Source organism: Callospermophilus lateralis, chromosome 6 (genome assembly GCF_048772815.1).
Source record: "Callospermophilus lateralis isolate mCalLat2 chromosome 6, mCalLat2.hap1, whole genome shotgun sequence".
In the NCBI taxonomy this organism is placed as follows: Eukaryota; Metazoa; Chordata; class Mammalia; order Rodentia; family Sciuridae; genus Callospermophilus; species Callospermophilus lateralis.
The window spans coordinates 159,093,836-159,110,101 of NC_135310.1; the positions used below are offsets into that span (position 1 = coordinate 159,093,836).

The following is a 16,266-nucleotide window of genomic DNA, read 5'->3' on the forward strand; positions in this document are numbered from 1 at the left end:
TGCGCGTTCGGTCAACAGCGCAGGGGGCGGGGCCCCTGCACCCCGCGCTGCCCTTGGCTCCAGGGAACGTCTCCTCCGAGGTCGGGGCGTGCGTGGGACCCGGAGGCTCGCAGTGCGTGCAACGATGAGCGGCCTGATGCAGAACGCGCGGGAAGCGATGAAGGCCCTGTTCAGGTCGCCCGGCTTCGATAGAGTTTTGGAGAAGGTATCGAGGCAGAGCGACGGGCGGGTAGAGCCCGGGGCGTGCGCGGCGAGCCCCGCAGCTGCACGGGTCGGAGCGGCAGCGGCCGGGGTGGCGCGCACCATGGGCTGGGGGAGGCGGCTGGAGCCGGGCGGAGCGCAGACGCAGGCGGAAGTCGCCCCCTGCTGGCTCTGGCGGACGTCACAGAGGCGCTCCGGCCCGGTCGGGCGCTTCGCCCACCCTGGGGGCTGCGTTCCGCGGAGCTGCCCGCGCCGGGTGCGGCGGCGGGAGCCACGGGGAGCCACGGGAGGGGCGCCGCCCGGCCTGGCCGGCCCTGCCCGCTCGCCGGCGTCCAGCTCACGGTGCCGACCCGCTTACAGGTGGGCGCGGATAACCTGCGCGGCTCCTGTCAGTTGAAGAACCCGACCCAAGAACTTTTTGAGTCTTTCCTGAGTTAAATGCATAGTTTTTTCTGGTTGGAGTGGGTACTGGGGAATTTGGAAATGATTTGGAAGTGGAGTTTAAATACTGAGCAGCTGCAGCCCTTCCTAGGTCTCCGGAACACAATCCTCAGAGTGCATTTAACAGTGTAAATAATAACTGCTTTTGTGAAAAACAGGGAGTGATACCAAGACAAATGCATTTAATGTTTTCAAGTAAAAAACGCTATAAAATCCAAGGGCATGTCATTTGACAGTAATTTTTGGAAAGATAGGTTATCTAAAAGGTGATGTATTGACTTAAAAAGAAATTCGAATTGCTTGATAATCTGTAGCAGGGCTGGGGTTGTAGTAGTAGAGCACTTGCCCAGCTTGTGTGAGCCTGGGTTGAATCTTTAGCACTACAACAAAACACAACAAACAAAAAACAAACCCTTGGTATGCCTATTGAACCAGCGGTTCCCAGAAGTTGGGTATGTCCAGTATTCACAGTGTATAAAGTAACACCATCCGGTAGCAATGTGATGCAGGCCACAAATGCTAATCTTATTATAAATGGTAAAATAGGCACTTTTTAAGAAGCTAAAAGGAATAGGTAAAAGTGAATCCTGTTAAGCCAATTTTTTTTAAGTATTGAATTTTTCACATGTAATCTTTGAAATGCAATATGAACTTTACACTTCAACATGAACTTCTCAATTCAGACCAGACACATGCTCAGTACTGATACGTGGCTAGTGGCTATTAAACCACACAAGTACTGTAATAGCTGTTCTGTGTTTGCTAATTTGATCTAAAAGAGGATTTGCAGTTGTTTGTATTTCATGTGGGCAGAGTTGCTAGGGTTAAAGTACAGATTTATGCGTAGTAAATCATAAATCTAGTTGTGGACATGGTCCCTTTACTTTTATTGTAAAATTTAAAGTCATTACCTGGACACAAGTGGTTCTTGCTCCCCAATGTACATTTACAATGTCTAGAGATACTTTTGATCATCACAATTTGGATGGAGTGACGTCTGATGGATAGAGGCCCAGGAGAGTGGTAAATATCCTACCCCATAACAAAGAATTGCCCAGTCCACATGTCCATAGTGCAATGTTGAGAAACCTCGACTTAGAACATTCTCTTGGGGCAGCCCTAAGTAAATTTCTAGTCTGTTCTTTCTAACTATGTACTGCGTCTTTGCACTGAACTTTTGAGTTTGTTCAGACCATGGTATCTGCACGTCTTGTCATGGAACAGAACATGATCCTTCTTTAAACCTCTGGTTTACAATTTTCCTTATATTTAGGATTGGGGTGTGACTCAGTGGGAGAATGTGCAAGACCCTGGGTTCAATCCCCAGCACTCCACCAAAAAAAAAAAAAAAAAACATAAAGGAAACCTTGACATTAAATTATCTCCGTTAACTGTATGGTTTTTGTCGCTTCCCTGGACCTTGTTATTTTATGAGAAAATCATTCCTTATGGTTATTTAAATGTGACCAGAGATTTTTCTGGGAAGAAATGCTCACTTTTAAATGCAGGTTTTTAAAAATACACATTGTTAAAACTATTAAATTGGTGTAAGGATGTATATGGTTCCCCTAGAAATGGGTTCTAACTGCGTTGCTTTTGCAAAGATGAGAAGGGACACTGTCTCTGAGATTAAGAAACAAGTGAGATGTGAAGACTGTGGTTCAAGCTTCCCCATCATCCACTTCCACTTGTATGCTCACTGGTTGATCAAATACCCCCATAGACCCAATGTATTGCTTCATCCAAACAATTTTTGGTTGGCGCATGCCTATAATCCTGGTAGCTCGGCAGGCAGAGGCAGGATTTTCTTCTTGGTTGTGTGAGACAGTATTATTCTGAGTGCTAACTTTTGGCAGGCTCTTTAAATGATTTTTTTTTTTTTTCATTCCTGGGGATTGAACTCTAGAACACTGTACCACTGAACTGCATTCCTATCTCTTTAATTTTTGAGACAGGGTCTCTCTAAATTGCCCAGGCTGTCTTGAAACTTGTGACCCTACTGCCTCCATCTCCTTAGCAGCTGGGATCACAGGCACACTCCCTCTGCCTGGCTCTTAAGTCAGTGAATCAAGTAGAACAACAATTAAAATTTGACTAATGATATTCCATAGGCAGTTTGGGGTTTTGGATAAACGTTTTGACCCAGTATCTGTAATCCAGTAAATGATGGTGATTTTCTATTCTTTCAAAAATGACTTGTTGAAGGCACTTTCCCATCGCTAATGGGATAGGCATTAAGGCAATGCTTGAGTCTGTATTAGAACTTCTTTATTTTGTTTTATTTTTGTGTTTGTTTTGTTTTTGGTACTGGGGATGGATCTCAGGGGCACTATATCACTGAGCTATATCCCCAGCCCTTTTATTTATTTGTTTTTTACTTTGCCCAGGGTCTCACTAAGTTGCTCAAGCACTAAGTTACTGAGGCTGGCCTCAAACTTGGCAATTCTCCTGCCTCAATCTCCTGATGTGCATGTGCCACCATGCTTGACTAGCTTGTTCTTTTTTTAAAAAATTCTGTTCTGTCAATGTTTATACCCACAAAAACCCAACTTAAACCCTGATACAGAACAATTTAGCAGTCAAAATAAATGTCCTCCTGTTCTAAAGATCACTTTCAAATCAGTCAACATATTAAATGCTGTGGGATTATAAAGAGATACCAACCATACTTCCTTGCCCCCTAGGAATTTATAACCTAGGAAGGAGAAAAGTATATTCCAAGGAGGTGTTCATCCAATGCACGGTGACAAAATAAAAGCTCCATGAATAAGTAAGTTCCAGGAAACATTGATGTGTCCTTTCTTTAAAAACAGGAAATGGGGGGAGGTGTTTATCAGCAGGATGGCACTTGCCTGTGATCCCATCTATTCCAGAGGCTGAGGCAGGGGGATCACAAGTTCATGGCCAGGATGGGCAACTTAGCAAGACCCTGTCTCAAAAAAGTAAAAAGGACTGAGGATGTGGCTCAGTGGTAGAGCGATCCCCAGTAGGGGGTATGTGCGCGTGTGCGCCTACACACACGCTCTTACACTATTAGTAAAATACACATAAAATTTGGCCTCAGAAATTTTGTGACCTGAGAGCTCTAATAGAAACTTATGTATTTAAGAATTAAGAAGCCAGGCACAGAGGCACATGCCCTGTAATTCCTGCCCTCAGGAAGCTAAGGCAACTTAGTGAGATCCTGTCTCAAAATAATCAGAAGGGCTGGGGATGTAGCTCAGTTGTAGAGTCCAGTCCCCAGTAGTGAAAAGGAAAATCAGAACACTAAACAAAGTACTTTTTATTCAACTACCAGAGGAGGTCTAGGACTTTCTGGCCTGTAGAGAGCAGAAGTTATTTGAACTTTCTTGTTGCTGTTTGGTTTGTGGCTTTACCATAAAACAATTGAACTGTGTCCTGGCCTGTTGTACCAGGTTTGCAGCCCAGGCATCAGCCCTTCCTGGGAAGTACCCTGTATTCAGGTTCTTGGTTGGAAACATCAGTCGGCTGCAGAAAAACCACCTTACCCTTTCCTGGAAGGGAAACTGGTGGTGTGCGTGGATGTGGCATTCTGAGTGCGGAGGAGTGGGATGAGGACGAGGAAGGATCTCCACCAGCTCCTCTTTTCCAGGTTCAAGCCGGAGAACCTGCGTGAGGGCTGTCTTGCTGCCGTGAGTGACGTGAAGAGCCCTCACAGTGCTGGGTGCAGTCTGCCACTTTTCTGCCTGCAGGTGCAATGCGGTGACTGCTTTGTTCCTCGTGGCACCGCCACCTCTGTGCCAGTAGGATGGGCAGTGTGTTCCTCCAGCAGGCGGGAGCTTCAGGGATGTCCCACCCCTCTGCCCTCCTGGGGCTCTGTTTTTACGTGGCACTGGGTGCAGCTTTGTTGCCTTTGACCTCCCCAACACCTGACTCATCTGGGGATCCTTTCCCTGCCCAGTTGCCTGCCACTTTCACTTTTTTCTTCCAAAGTCCCTTTCAGGGACACTTGCTGTCACTTGCCTCCCTGGCAACTCCTGATTTCTCTCCCGATCCACTTGTACATCTTGACTAACGTGTGAGACAGGACTCACTGTGCGTTGCCTGGCCTGGCATCCCCTCCACACAGAGCTCTTCGGGAACAAGTTGTGGTAGGAGCCTGATAAGCATCTGTCAAAGGGAACTGCAGTGCCCTTGGAAGGGCTAGTTGGTGGCTTGCCTTTCACATGGAAGAGTCTCCTGTGGTTTGTTCAGTCTGTGGCTGAAGCCACTAAGTGTTGGGCATATTTTTATAGAATTTGTAATAGAATGCCCTTCAGATGGGAATGTATTCATTCAACAAACATTGGAGTGCCTACTATGTGCCAGGCACCATGCTAAGCTCTGGAGATAGATCAGGGGACAAAACTGATAAGAATCCTTATACTTATGAAGCTTATATTTTAGTGGAACAAATAAACCATCAAGCAAAACAAAAAAATGTGTATGTTAGATGGTGGCCAGTGCTAGAAAATAAAGCAGACAGAATAGGGAGTATTGGTGCAAAAGAGTTTAAGGTTTTTTTATCCTAAAGTATATGTGCCTGTGGAGTTCTGTCCCTCTCCCTCCCTCTTATCTTGCTCTGTTGCCCAGGCTCCCTGACTCCTGGACTGAAGTTGCCCTCCTGCCTCCGCCTCCCAAGTATCGGGACTACCAGTGCACCCACCATGCCCTCTAGCGTTCATTTTTTTGAGAGTTCAATTTTAAATAATATCATCTGGGAAGATATCACATGAAATGGTGACATTTCAATCAATACCTGAGCATGTCATGAATGTTGAAGGGGGGGAACCTTCCAGGAAGGGAAGAGCCATTGTGAAGTCCTGGAGACTTTAAAGCTCTGTGCTTGCAGTGTTTGAGGGGGTGTGAGGGGCTGGCTGTAGCTCAGGGGTAGAGCACTTGCCTAATGTGTGTGAGGCCCTGGTTTCCATTCGCAGCACCACGTACACATAGAAGTGTGTCTCAGGGAGGCTAACTTGAGGGAGCACTGGAAACTCGCCAGGGGCAAGTTGCAGAGGAGATGAGATCAAGTAAGACTTTGCAGGTCACAAAAGGGACTTGACTTCCTTTAATGAAATGACTTTCCATTAGAAAGGTTTTAAGATGACATGATTTGTTTGTATTTTTTAAAAAGCACTCTTGTTGCTAATATTGAGAACAGACATAAGGGGGTAAGGGCAGAAGTAGGAAGATAAGTTGGGAGGCAATTGCAACAACTTAAAAGAGGGACAGCAGTGGATGGGACCAGAGTGGAATCAGTGAGCAGCCTAAGGCAGTGACTGGGATTCAGGATGGCTTTTCTCATTATCTGAATTGCTCATGACAAGGGACACTTACTAGGTTTACCCTTGTCTCCACTTCCCAGAGTTCATGTTGCATACATCATGATTGTTAATATCAGGGGACTCTGCTACCTGTCTGGTGGCTGGAGCTTTTACACTTGCAGACTCGAGGTCTTCTCAAAAAGGGCATGAACCACAAGTACAAGTTGGGAGATCTGAAAGAATCATAGTTGTCTCCATAGTTGCCTTGGATATTCCATTTGTTCCAGTGTTTTAAGCTAAGCAAAGTGAAAAAAAAAAAATAAACTAAGCAAAGTGAAATTTCCAATTGCAAGGATAAGAGCAGGCAGGCAGAAGTCATTTCCATCGTCCTAGCACTTGGAGTAGTTGTGGATACTTATTGAGCACTCTGACCAGACCCCACACTCACCCTTTATTTTCCCTACATGGTTTCTTTTGTACCTGTGTGGTATGCCCTTCTTGCTATGTCTGCTTTACACATGAGAAACCAGAAGCTTAGCTTCCCTGAGGTCTTAGAGCCACTAGGGGATCTACACCCAAGTGTTCTGTTCCGTGGCTCCTGCCGGCAAGTGTGTAGAAAGCTCATCCCGTATCCTGAGTGACTTGGGTGCCAAGTGTACACTGAGATTGTTGTGCAAAGTCAACGATAAATTAACCCCGGGGACTCCTAGTAATTAATTGGCACCAAGACTCCCTACAGAATGAGAGCCAGCAAAGGAGAACGTGGAGTGGTGAATGGAGAAGACCAGGAGGAGTAGTGTGGTGGGAATTAGGGGAGAGCAAGAGGGCTTCACGGAGGCAGAAAAATGCTGAGAGGTTACTCAGGGAGGGCTGGATCACCCAGTGTTGAATTTAGTGTCAGGTCTTCACGGACTGGTGGCCTTGACAGGAGAAACAAGTACATCCTTGGCCAAATTGTACACACCCAAACTTCAATTTGATGGTTTCTAGTAACTCCGCAGTAAGGAACAACACCTGTTTATTCAGTTATTAGCAGCTGAACTACTGTTAGAGACCAGGTAAGCAAGTTTACATGCATTTACAGTCCTGCAAATTGGCTTTAAGGAATTCCTCAGTGAGAATTTTAAGCTTTACAGAGCTCTGTGAAGGCAGTACTGTGATTATTATCTCCACTTCAAAGACGGGCATACCTCAGTTGTGAGTTTTGCCTAAATCTACTTCCAGAGCCTGTGCTCTTAACCATCAGAGTGATTAAATGAACCATCAGCCATCAGAGTGATTAAATGAAGACATTTATTTTGAAGCCCCAGTGCTGGGCTGATGGTGGCATGGCTGGACACAGTGGTTTTGTAGTGTGTGCCCTCATAGAGTTCCCTTAGCCTGACTCCATCTGTTCTTGTAGCTGTAGCCACCCAGTCACACAGCCGCCCCTGTCTTGACACCTTCTACTTCCTGTGTGAAGGCACATTCGTTCATTGTCCTCAGACACACCTCCTGGCATATGCAGTGCCATGCAAAAATCAGCATCCATCCATCGTCAGGGCACATTGCTTGAGAATGGCCCCTTTCACAAATGCACACAAAATTCTCACCCGCTGAGACCACCTGCTCTCTGGGCTTTGTGTGGTCTTTCCTGTTCAGTCTCTTCTTGGCCAACTCTCGTTTTTACACACACATTCTCATGCCACATTCCTGTCCTGGAGGCCCATCACACACAGACACCCCTGCTGAGCAGAGCTGTAGTCCTTCTCTGTTGGCCAGAGGTGGTGGCCGTGAGCTGTGCACAGCAGCAGCAGTCGCAGTGATGGTGGCGACTCTCAGGATGATCCGAAATGCCAAGGCCTGAGCAGAATTCTCAGTTCTGGACAGACCTTTGTGTAAGGGATTAACAGCATCTTGGGCTGGGGGCATGGCTCGGGTGGAGTGCCAGTCTAGCATGCACAAGGCCCTGGGTTCCATCCCCAGTGCCATAAAAAGAGATCTTCATGGCTGTCATCATGCAGCCCTTCTCACTCTCCTTACTGAAAAAGCGAGAAGGGGATCTGTCACCTGGAATATGTCTGTTTGTAATGGCACTTGGATCCAGATGTTGGAGACGGGGAAGGTAAACTCATGTGGATGCATGAGGTGCAGAGCAGCAGCACACTGGCAGCTGTGAGAGAAGGGCAGCTGGCTGCTTGTGCAGTGATCTCAAGGTGAACTATGCCAAGGCTCCACCCACTGCTTCCCACATGATGAGTCAGGACCAGCAGCAGAGAGGGGAGGCTAGCCTGAGACTGAAGGGTAGGCATCACTAGCTGCTTTCTGATCTGTGAGACGGATGATGATGGTGTCTACTTCACAGATTTGCAGGACTGAGACGATGCATGTAAACTTGCTCACCTGTCCTCTAACAGTTGTTCAGCTGCTAATAACTGAAGACAAGTGTTGTGCCTTAAACTGACAGGCTGAGTTTTGTTTTTCTTTCCAGTTTCCTTTCCCAACCCCTTTCTTCGTGAAAGAGCTCTGCATGAGCCTGTCCCCACAAGTCTACTTTTTACCTCTGGGGGCTGGGTAGGACATTCCTCTGTTGTTACCTCCATTTAATCCCTCCATTTTACTTAGGGAAACAAGCATTGGCAATAATGAAGCATGTCTTTGCCATGTCAGACTAACCAGTATAAAATCCTTTCCATTTAATGTAAATTTTAAACTAGTTTTGAGTGTTGGCATGTTCTTTGGCCTTTAGCTGAGAAAAAGAAAAATTTACACTGAATCCTACAGGAGAAAATGAAAGACGGTCAGTTATTTCACTAGTCATCCCAGCAGTCAAGAGAGCAAATGAACTCTCAGAACAAAGCTCTGCTGGACACAGGGGCCTCAAAGACACTAAACCTGTTGGTGTCTGAGGCTCTCATTTGTATTCCCTGACTTCCTGGTTTCCCCTTTACCTGGCTCCTGCCTGCCAGGATTCCAGTGTTCTCCCAGAACATACGTGTAGAAATGAGATATCTTAAAAGAAAACAAAGGCTGGCAGACCTTACTAACGTTAGATATCTTCATTTCAAGAAACAGGACTCATTCTTTCTGCAATAAGTTCCTCCGTTGCAGTGTTTTATGTATTTGCTCCGTTATTTAGACCCAACCCTCTGAGAACAGGGTTCAATCTCATCTGTTGTTGCCAGTGCCAGACTTCAAGATCCACGGAGTGCTGGGGCACTTCCCTATCATGCATGAGGCTTGGGTTCAATCCCTAATGCTGCTAAAAATAAAATAGAAATGGTTGAAGACTGTTTCCCCCTTGTTCTACCTTGGTGTATGGTATTAGTTTATGAGGACATCTTGTGGCTAGACCGCTTACTGCTGTAAACATTTTCCATTTATCTGTTGTGTAAAACATGATATGGTACTGTTTGGAATGATTTGTGTTTGTCTTCCTTCATGGCCTCTTGTAGGATACACAGCAAGACCAGTAAAGTTGAATCATATCTTCCTGGAGGAAGTCAAAAAGGCTTCTGTGTGTCTCCAGAAGAGTAACTAGAGGGACATGCAGTTATGTGTGTCATATATTGCTGGTCTTGAAAATAACCCATAATGAATATAATAGCAAAATGGCAGTTACCCTTCCTTATTATAGTCTGGTCCCCTGCCACATGACATTTCATTCAACAGCAGTAGCACATACTGATGGTCCCAAGAGTTCATAATAGTGCTAAAAACTTCCTGTGCCCTAGTAAAGGCATAGCTGAAGAAGTGAGAAGAAAACTGCAGAATAAAAAGAACCCAAAAAAATTCAACAAGGGGTTTAGCAGCTTTTGCACACCCAAATAGTCCTTAAAAAGTTTGAAAACAGTGAGCCCAACACCAAAAAGTTTTCATGGGTATAGAGGAATGTCTGTGGTACATTATCTGCTTACAGTGATGAAAAGCCAAGCAAGGCAACAAGGACCTCTTTATGGCACCCTGCTCTCTGGTGTAACCTTTTCATTGTGGTGCTTTATGTAGGATAGGACATAAAAAGCAGTCCTATAATTTGGTTGGGTTCTACTGTTAAACTTTAATATTAAAATGGGTATGTGGAATAAGCTTCTTCTAAAACTCATTACTGAATTTCTTCCAGCTTGACTTTCAGGTTGTTTCGAACGATTTATTAAGTCATTTGAAAATCACCCTGCTTGTGCAAAAATTAATATATGTTATTGAAAGATCACAGGTACCAGGTGGCTTGGTTGATGCAAAAATCTGAGACCATTAAGATAAGTCAGGTATTCCACATAAGGCTGAAAAGTTTAGACTTAATGATTGAATTATGAAGGCGTGAAGATTAGCAGAAACTATTGACTCAACATACCTTTTTCTTTTTAAAATTTTTTTTAAATTTTTTTTTTTTAGTTTTAGGTGGACACAATATCTTTACTTTTTAATTTTTATGTGGTGCTGAGGATCGAACCCAGTGCCTTGCGCATGCCAGGCGAGCGCACTACCATTTGAGCCACATCCCCACCCACCTTTTTCTTTAAAGACAACTTGCACAAGTATTTATTTATATCATAGATTGACAAATTGAATTCCTGAGTCAGTCTTTTTTGGAGGAGATTCAGTTTAATCCAGTGATTGTTTTTGATGAGTTTTTGAATTTTTCATATACTACAGAATGAATGTCCACTTTTTTTTTTTAAACACATTTAGGTGACTCTCGTCTCTGCTGCTCCTGAGAAAGTGATTTGTGAAATGAAAGTAGAAGAGCAGCATGCTAATAAAATGGGCACACTCCATGGTGGTTTGACAGCCACCTTAATAGACAGCATATCAACTATGGCTCTGCTGTGCTCAGAAAGGGGTCTGCCTGGAGTCAGCGTTGACATGAACATAACGTACGTATACAAACTACCCCAGAGGCCTTTTGCTTTGATAAATCACTTCAAACCATTAAGACACTGTTTGTAATACTAATGAAGTATGAAATTCAGTTAAACGCAACTAGAGATTTTCCCTAAAATATTATGTGGCCTTAAAAACTAGAACTAAAACACAATTTCAAGTATAGTTACCTTGCTTATGTTTTTAGGAGATTGGTTCCAGGACTCTGCTCAAATCCCTCATATGAAAAGTCATTTTTATTTGGACACAGTGGCACACGACTATAATCCCAGCTACTCGGAGGCTAAGGCAGGAGGGATGGCAACTTAGCAAGACACTGTCTCAAAAACTAAAAAGGGCTGGGAGGTAGCTCAGTGGTAAAGCTTCCCCTGGGTTCAATCCCTCATATTAGAAAAAATAAAATGTCATCTTTATGTATAATCTATACTTTCCATGCATTCCAAATCATCTCTAGATCACTTATAAAACCTAAATAAATGCAAATGGTTTGTAAATAGTTGTTGTGCTGTATTGTTTGGGGAATTAGATATATGTGTTCAGTACAGACACAACTTTCTCTTCAAACACCTTCAGTCCACAGGTGGTTAAGTCTGAGGATGGGGAAGCCACAGACAGAGGGCCAGCTGTACAGTCAATAGTCAAAGGTAAATGACCCCAAACATCCAAACAGCACACAGCTTCTAATATATCTCCTAGTGGGGGAAAAAAGTCACACACTCAACGGTGTGTTTCATACAGTCCTTAAAGTACTACTGGTACTGCTGCAAACATTTTTATATGTATTGAGTACATACGTAAAGAAAAATCTGAATAAAATTAAAAGCAAAGTTGAACCTTCCACATGTATATGGTGAGCTTGTCATGAGGTGAACTATAGTATCAGCAGCAATCCTGGATCTCATGACCTGAAACTTGCACAGCAGAACCAGAGAAGCAGGCCCTAGATGTCTGTCACTCCATGTTGTGAAAATGCCTTCAGGGACCCAACTACCAAAATGTGAAACATTCAGTTTTCCAACATGAACTAATAATGTCAGTCCTGTGCAATAAAGAGCAGGGCCCAGGACAGTTTGAAGACAACTGAGCTTTTTCTACTGAAGCAACAGAAAATGTATTTATTGAGAAGAAAGGCAGGGAGGGATTAGGGTAAAAGCCAATGTCCACCAGACATAAAAGTAATGGAAATAAGTAGGTTATTGGGTCTTAAGCAATTTATGTCTTTTATTAGTTTCCTTATGACTCAGTTATATTTGCCTTTATTATGGGAATAAGTTGAGGGTGCAATAAGCAAGCGACAGGACAAGATGCAGACCAGTGTTCTTGTGAAATTAAGATGTGCAGGGAAAAAAGGCTTTGCCTGTGAATGGGTTTGGCAGTCCTTGTCCTTCTCCATGTGAAGGGGTGGGGTGGGGGGGAGGCCAGTTGCTGACAGTACTTTTCCGTAGTGTTCTATTAAAAGAGATCTTCAGAGCTAGGGTTGTGGTAGAGCATTGCCTAGCAAGCATGAGACCGTGGGTTCGATCCCCGGCACCACATGCAGATAAATGAAATAAAGGTATTGTTTCCATCTACAACTAAAAAAAAATCTTCAGACCAGCACTGCATTTTACAATCTTCTAAGATATTGTGGCTTTCTCAACTCGAGTTTTAATAAGGCAGACAGCTCTGGCCTTTTGGGTATGTGTGGTCAGAAGCCTTGAACACCATATCTAGAGCTGCCTAACTTTAAAAATTGATTCACTTGAAACTAAAGTAGGACATAGTCTCAAAAGGTTGTAGGTATTTCAAAAATAGTCACTGAACACTTCTTCATGAATCATTCTCATACTACCACTAAACACAATACCAAATTAAGTTCTACATTACACAAACCAAGGATGTCTGTTTTAGACCATGACTGGTAGAAAACTGAGCTTGCAAGACAATGAAAGAAGAAATTCTAAGGTACGAGTACTGTTGAAATGTCAGTTTCCAGATCCCCCAGGACTAATGCTTGCTGATCCAACAAGGGGTTGCTTGCCTTCACTTAGTTTCATTTAAATTAATAGCTAGTAGCCAGAGCTCTTAATTTATAGAAGTTTAGGGGAAATAATTAAAAAAAAAAAACAGTAAATTACTACTAAGCACACCGTTTTCATTTCTTTAAATTGAGATCATGAATTCAAGACTAGCTTGTTTTTTCCAGCAATAAACTTCCAACTTTCTTATACCTCCCAGCCACAAACACGTAAGACTTTGAATTTGGCAAAAATACATATTCTCTTCTACAGCTCCTTGTTCTATAAAAAGCCAGATACACAAAAGTAAATTGTAAGGGTTTCCCGTTAAAACATTAGCATTACCAGGGCCCTCAACCCTATTTTTTAGGGAACTACAATAATTGAATTAAAAGGAACTTGTCATCACAACTGGGAAGGTAGTGTATTTCAGGAACTGTGTAGCCAGCCTGTCACAGGTCCTCTGCAGATTCAGCCAGCCTCAGCTGGAAAAACATTTAAAACTGCATCTGTACTGGACACATGCAGACCTTTCTCTTGTCACTGTTCCCTAAACAATATACTGTAACAACCTATTACGTGGCATTTGCATGTATTAGGTACCCCAAGCCATCAAGAAGTTTACAGCTATGTACCTGTTATATATGGACGTGAGCACTCAGGGATTTTGGTATCTTAAGGGTACAGGGCACTGATCCCTCATGGATGCCAAGCCATAATTAATCATAGTTCATTACCAGGACTGTAAGGTCCTTGTTTATTCCTTGTAGTTCTTGTATTAACTCTACATTTTAAAAGCTAAATATAAGATGTAGACACCAATTGATATTTCACACAGGAAATTACGCAGATGGAATGAAAGCTAGAGGAAATCTTTCATTAGCCTGAATAAGTATGAAGTAAAAAACTTAAAGGAGAAATAGGGTAAGAACATCCTCAATATTTTTGGGAGAAGAAAGGTGTGGATTAAGGAATGAGTATGATAGAACCTGGTTAGGTAGCAGCCATTCAAACTTGATAGCACAGAAAGCTTAGCAATTATTCTTAAACTATTAGGAGTAAAGTTACACAGGAAGGTTGTTTATCAGCTTGTCACAAACTTTCCTTTTTAAAAATTATTTGCTATTAACTAAATTTGTTTCCTTTTAAGGTACATGTCACCTGCTAAAATAGGAGAAGAAATTGTGATTACAGCACAAATTCTGAAGCAAGGAAGAACACTTGCATTTGCTTCTGTGGATCTGACCAACAAGGCCACAGGAAAATTAATAGCACAAGGCAGGCATACAAAACACCTGGGAAACTAGAGACCCACAGGTGCCCGAAGATACCCAACAGTGAACACCAAGTGTGAACTTGAACAAATTTTTCAAAATAAATTATCAGAACCACAAAGTAGCTTAAGACATTTTTTTTGGGTGAAAGACTTAGAGACCAAGTAGGGTAAAGCTGGGGTTGTCTTGGTTTTTCATTTTAAACATCTTCAGAATTTTTTATTCATATGCATGATAATTGTATTTAAAAAGTTAGCTCAATGTTTTGAAAACAGGTAAAGCAAAGAAGCAAGCAGAGCTACTTGAAGGCAAGGTCCAATATTCAGCTAAGTGAGAAAAATTAATGGTGTCACATCTGTTTGGGCTTCTATAACACACTATAGGCTAAGTAGCTCATAGGCAGAAATTTCTTACCATTCTGGAGGCTGAGAGTCCGAGTCAAGGGTCCAGCAGGTTTTCCAGTGAGGGCTTGCTTCCTGATTCATAGTGTCTTCTAGCTGCATTCTTAATGTGGTACAGAAGGCAGCTCTCCAGGCTTTCTTAAAAGGGCACCATAGCTGTAACCACTAAATTCCCACCTCCTAGTACCATCACTTAGGAGGATGTGGTTTTAATGGGACACATTGTAGAGTTAGGTCTTCCCCAACTGTAAAATGCCATGCCACATTTCCTTTTTTTTTTTTTTTTTTAATGTGGGATTATGGAATTTCAAAATAGGTGAACTCTTGGAAAAATTAAAATATCATACTGCATGGCCTTAAATAGCTAAGTTGAAGCAAAGACATTAGCAAGATAGGAAATGGTCCATATAGTTCTGATAATTTATTATAGGGCTGGCAACTTTTTTTTTTTTATAAAAGGGGGAAAAGACATACTATCAGCCCCTTTGGATCTCCTGGTCTATAGTAATATCCCTAGATCACAAAATTCAGTCTATTTCTCAAAAATTCTGTGTACTGTGGCACCCTAATATTTGATTTCTATATTGGTCTTAGTGAACATTTCAAACTATGACTAAAGATCGAAAAGAAGCACTTTAAATCAGCAAACAGTCAAGCTGGTTGTCCTTTTCCTGTAATGGAATGCATGCTGATCTGTTCACAGGACACAGACTCCCTGCTGGCAGTGAGCAGGCTAAAGACCTGGGTCTCCATTGCCAGTGCTTCCTACTAAAAGGAACCTGTGGCTCCTTGGAGAATAACTGATTCTGGTGCTGGGAAAACACATGTCCCAAGATCTTAACCTGAAAGTAAGGATTATTCAAGAAAATAAGAGGCAGTCAGTCACAAACTGTGCATGGGGTTTAGGAGTTTGAGTCCATAGCTTTGGACAATAATGGCAGAGGCTCCTTACAATAAAACAATGGAAAACATGGAGGGAGGGTAGATTTAGAAAAATCACCTCTTGGAACCTTCATAAGATCGACTTGGTTTGGCAGCAAGAATCATCAGAGGTGACGTGCTAGGAGGATCATTTGCGTGACTCCACATAAGTTGCTAGTAGTGAGCACACAATGGATAAGTGGGAAAGCACTGAAGTCAACACCACCAAGAGACAGATGTGTGCCTCCAGATACCGACTGGAGGACACAGGCCTGTCATCTAGCCACAGGCAAACTACCTCAATGGCAAAACATACCACAGTTTATGTGAAAGTCAAAACCAAGACCATGGGGCTGGGGATGTGGCTCAAGCGGTAGCGTGCTCACCTGGCATGCGTGCGGCCCGGGTTCGATCCTCAGCACCACATACAAACAAAGATGTTGTGTACGCCGATAACTAAAAAATAAATATTATAATTCTCTCTCAAAAAAAAAACAAAAACAAAAAACAAAAAACTTTAAAAAAAAAAAAAAAAACCAAGACCATGAACAAAGGAGGCCAAGACACTGTGCTAAAAGGATACCAGGGCTATGGCAACTAAATGCAATTACCTTATAACATAAAGGGGATTTAAAACAATCAAAAATACTGACAACAAAACAAGAATATGGATGGTAAAGTATATCAATGCTACATTTCTTGAGATTGGTGATTTTACTATGCACAACACCTTGACCAACAACCAAAATAACTCAAAATGTTAATGATTACAAATATATACACAAGAGAAAACAAATATGGCAAGATGATAAAATGGAGTACTGGTTACACAGGAACTTTCTGTATTACTTATTATTCCAAAATAAAATGACTGCTGAATTGCCTACTATGTTGAACAAGTGTAACT

At 42.8% G+C, this 16,266-nt stretch overlaps 1 protein-coding gene across 1 annotated transcript; it reads left to right on the forward strand.

The window, feature by feature from the left end:
• Positions 1-11: 11 nt before the first annotated feature.
• Positions 12-14,158, forward strand: Acot13 (acyl-CoA thioesterase 13). Its single transcript, XM_076859268.1, has 3 exons — positions 12-205; positions 10,575-10,759; positions 13,914-14,158. The coding sequence occupies exons 1-3, from the start codon at positions 125-127 to the stop codon at positions 14,068-14,070; spliced, it is 423 nt and encodes a 140-aa protein (XP_076715383.1). The 5' UTR covers positions 12-124; the 3' UTR covers positions 14,071-14,158.
• The last annotated feature ends 2,108 nt before the right edge of the window (positions 14,159-16,266 follow it).

Coding starts and splice junctions, on each gene's coding strand:
- Acot13 (XM_076859268.1), top strand. CDS start 125: ATGAGCGGCCTGATGCAGAACGCGCGGGAAGCGATGAAGGCCCTGTTC. Junction 206..10,574: donor TCGATAGAGTTTTGGAGAAG/GTATCGAGGCAG, acceptor AAACACATTTAG/GTGACTCTCGTCTCTGCTGC. Junction 10,760..13,913: donor AGCGTTGACATGAACATAAC/GTACGTATACAA, acceptor TTTCCTTTTAAG/GTACATGTCACCTGCTAAAA.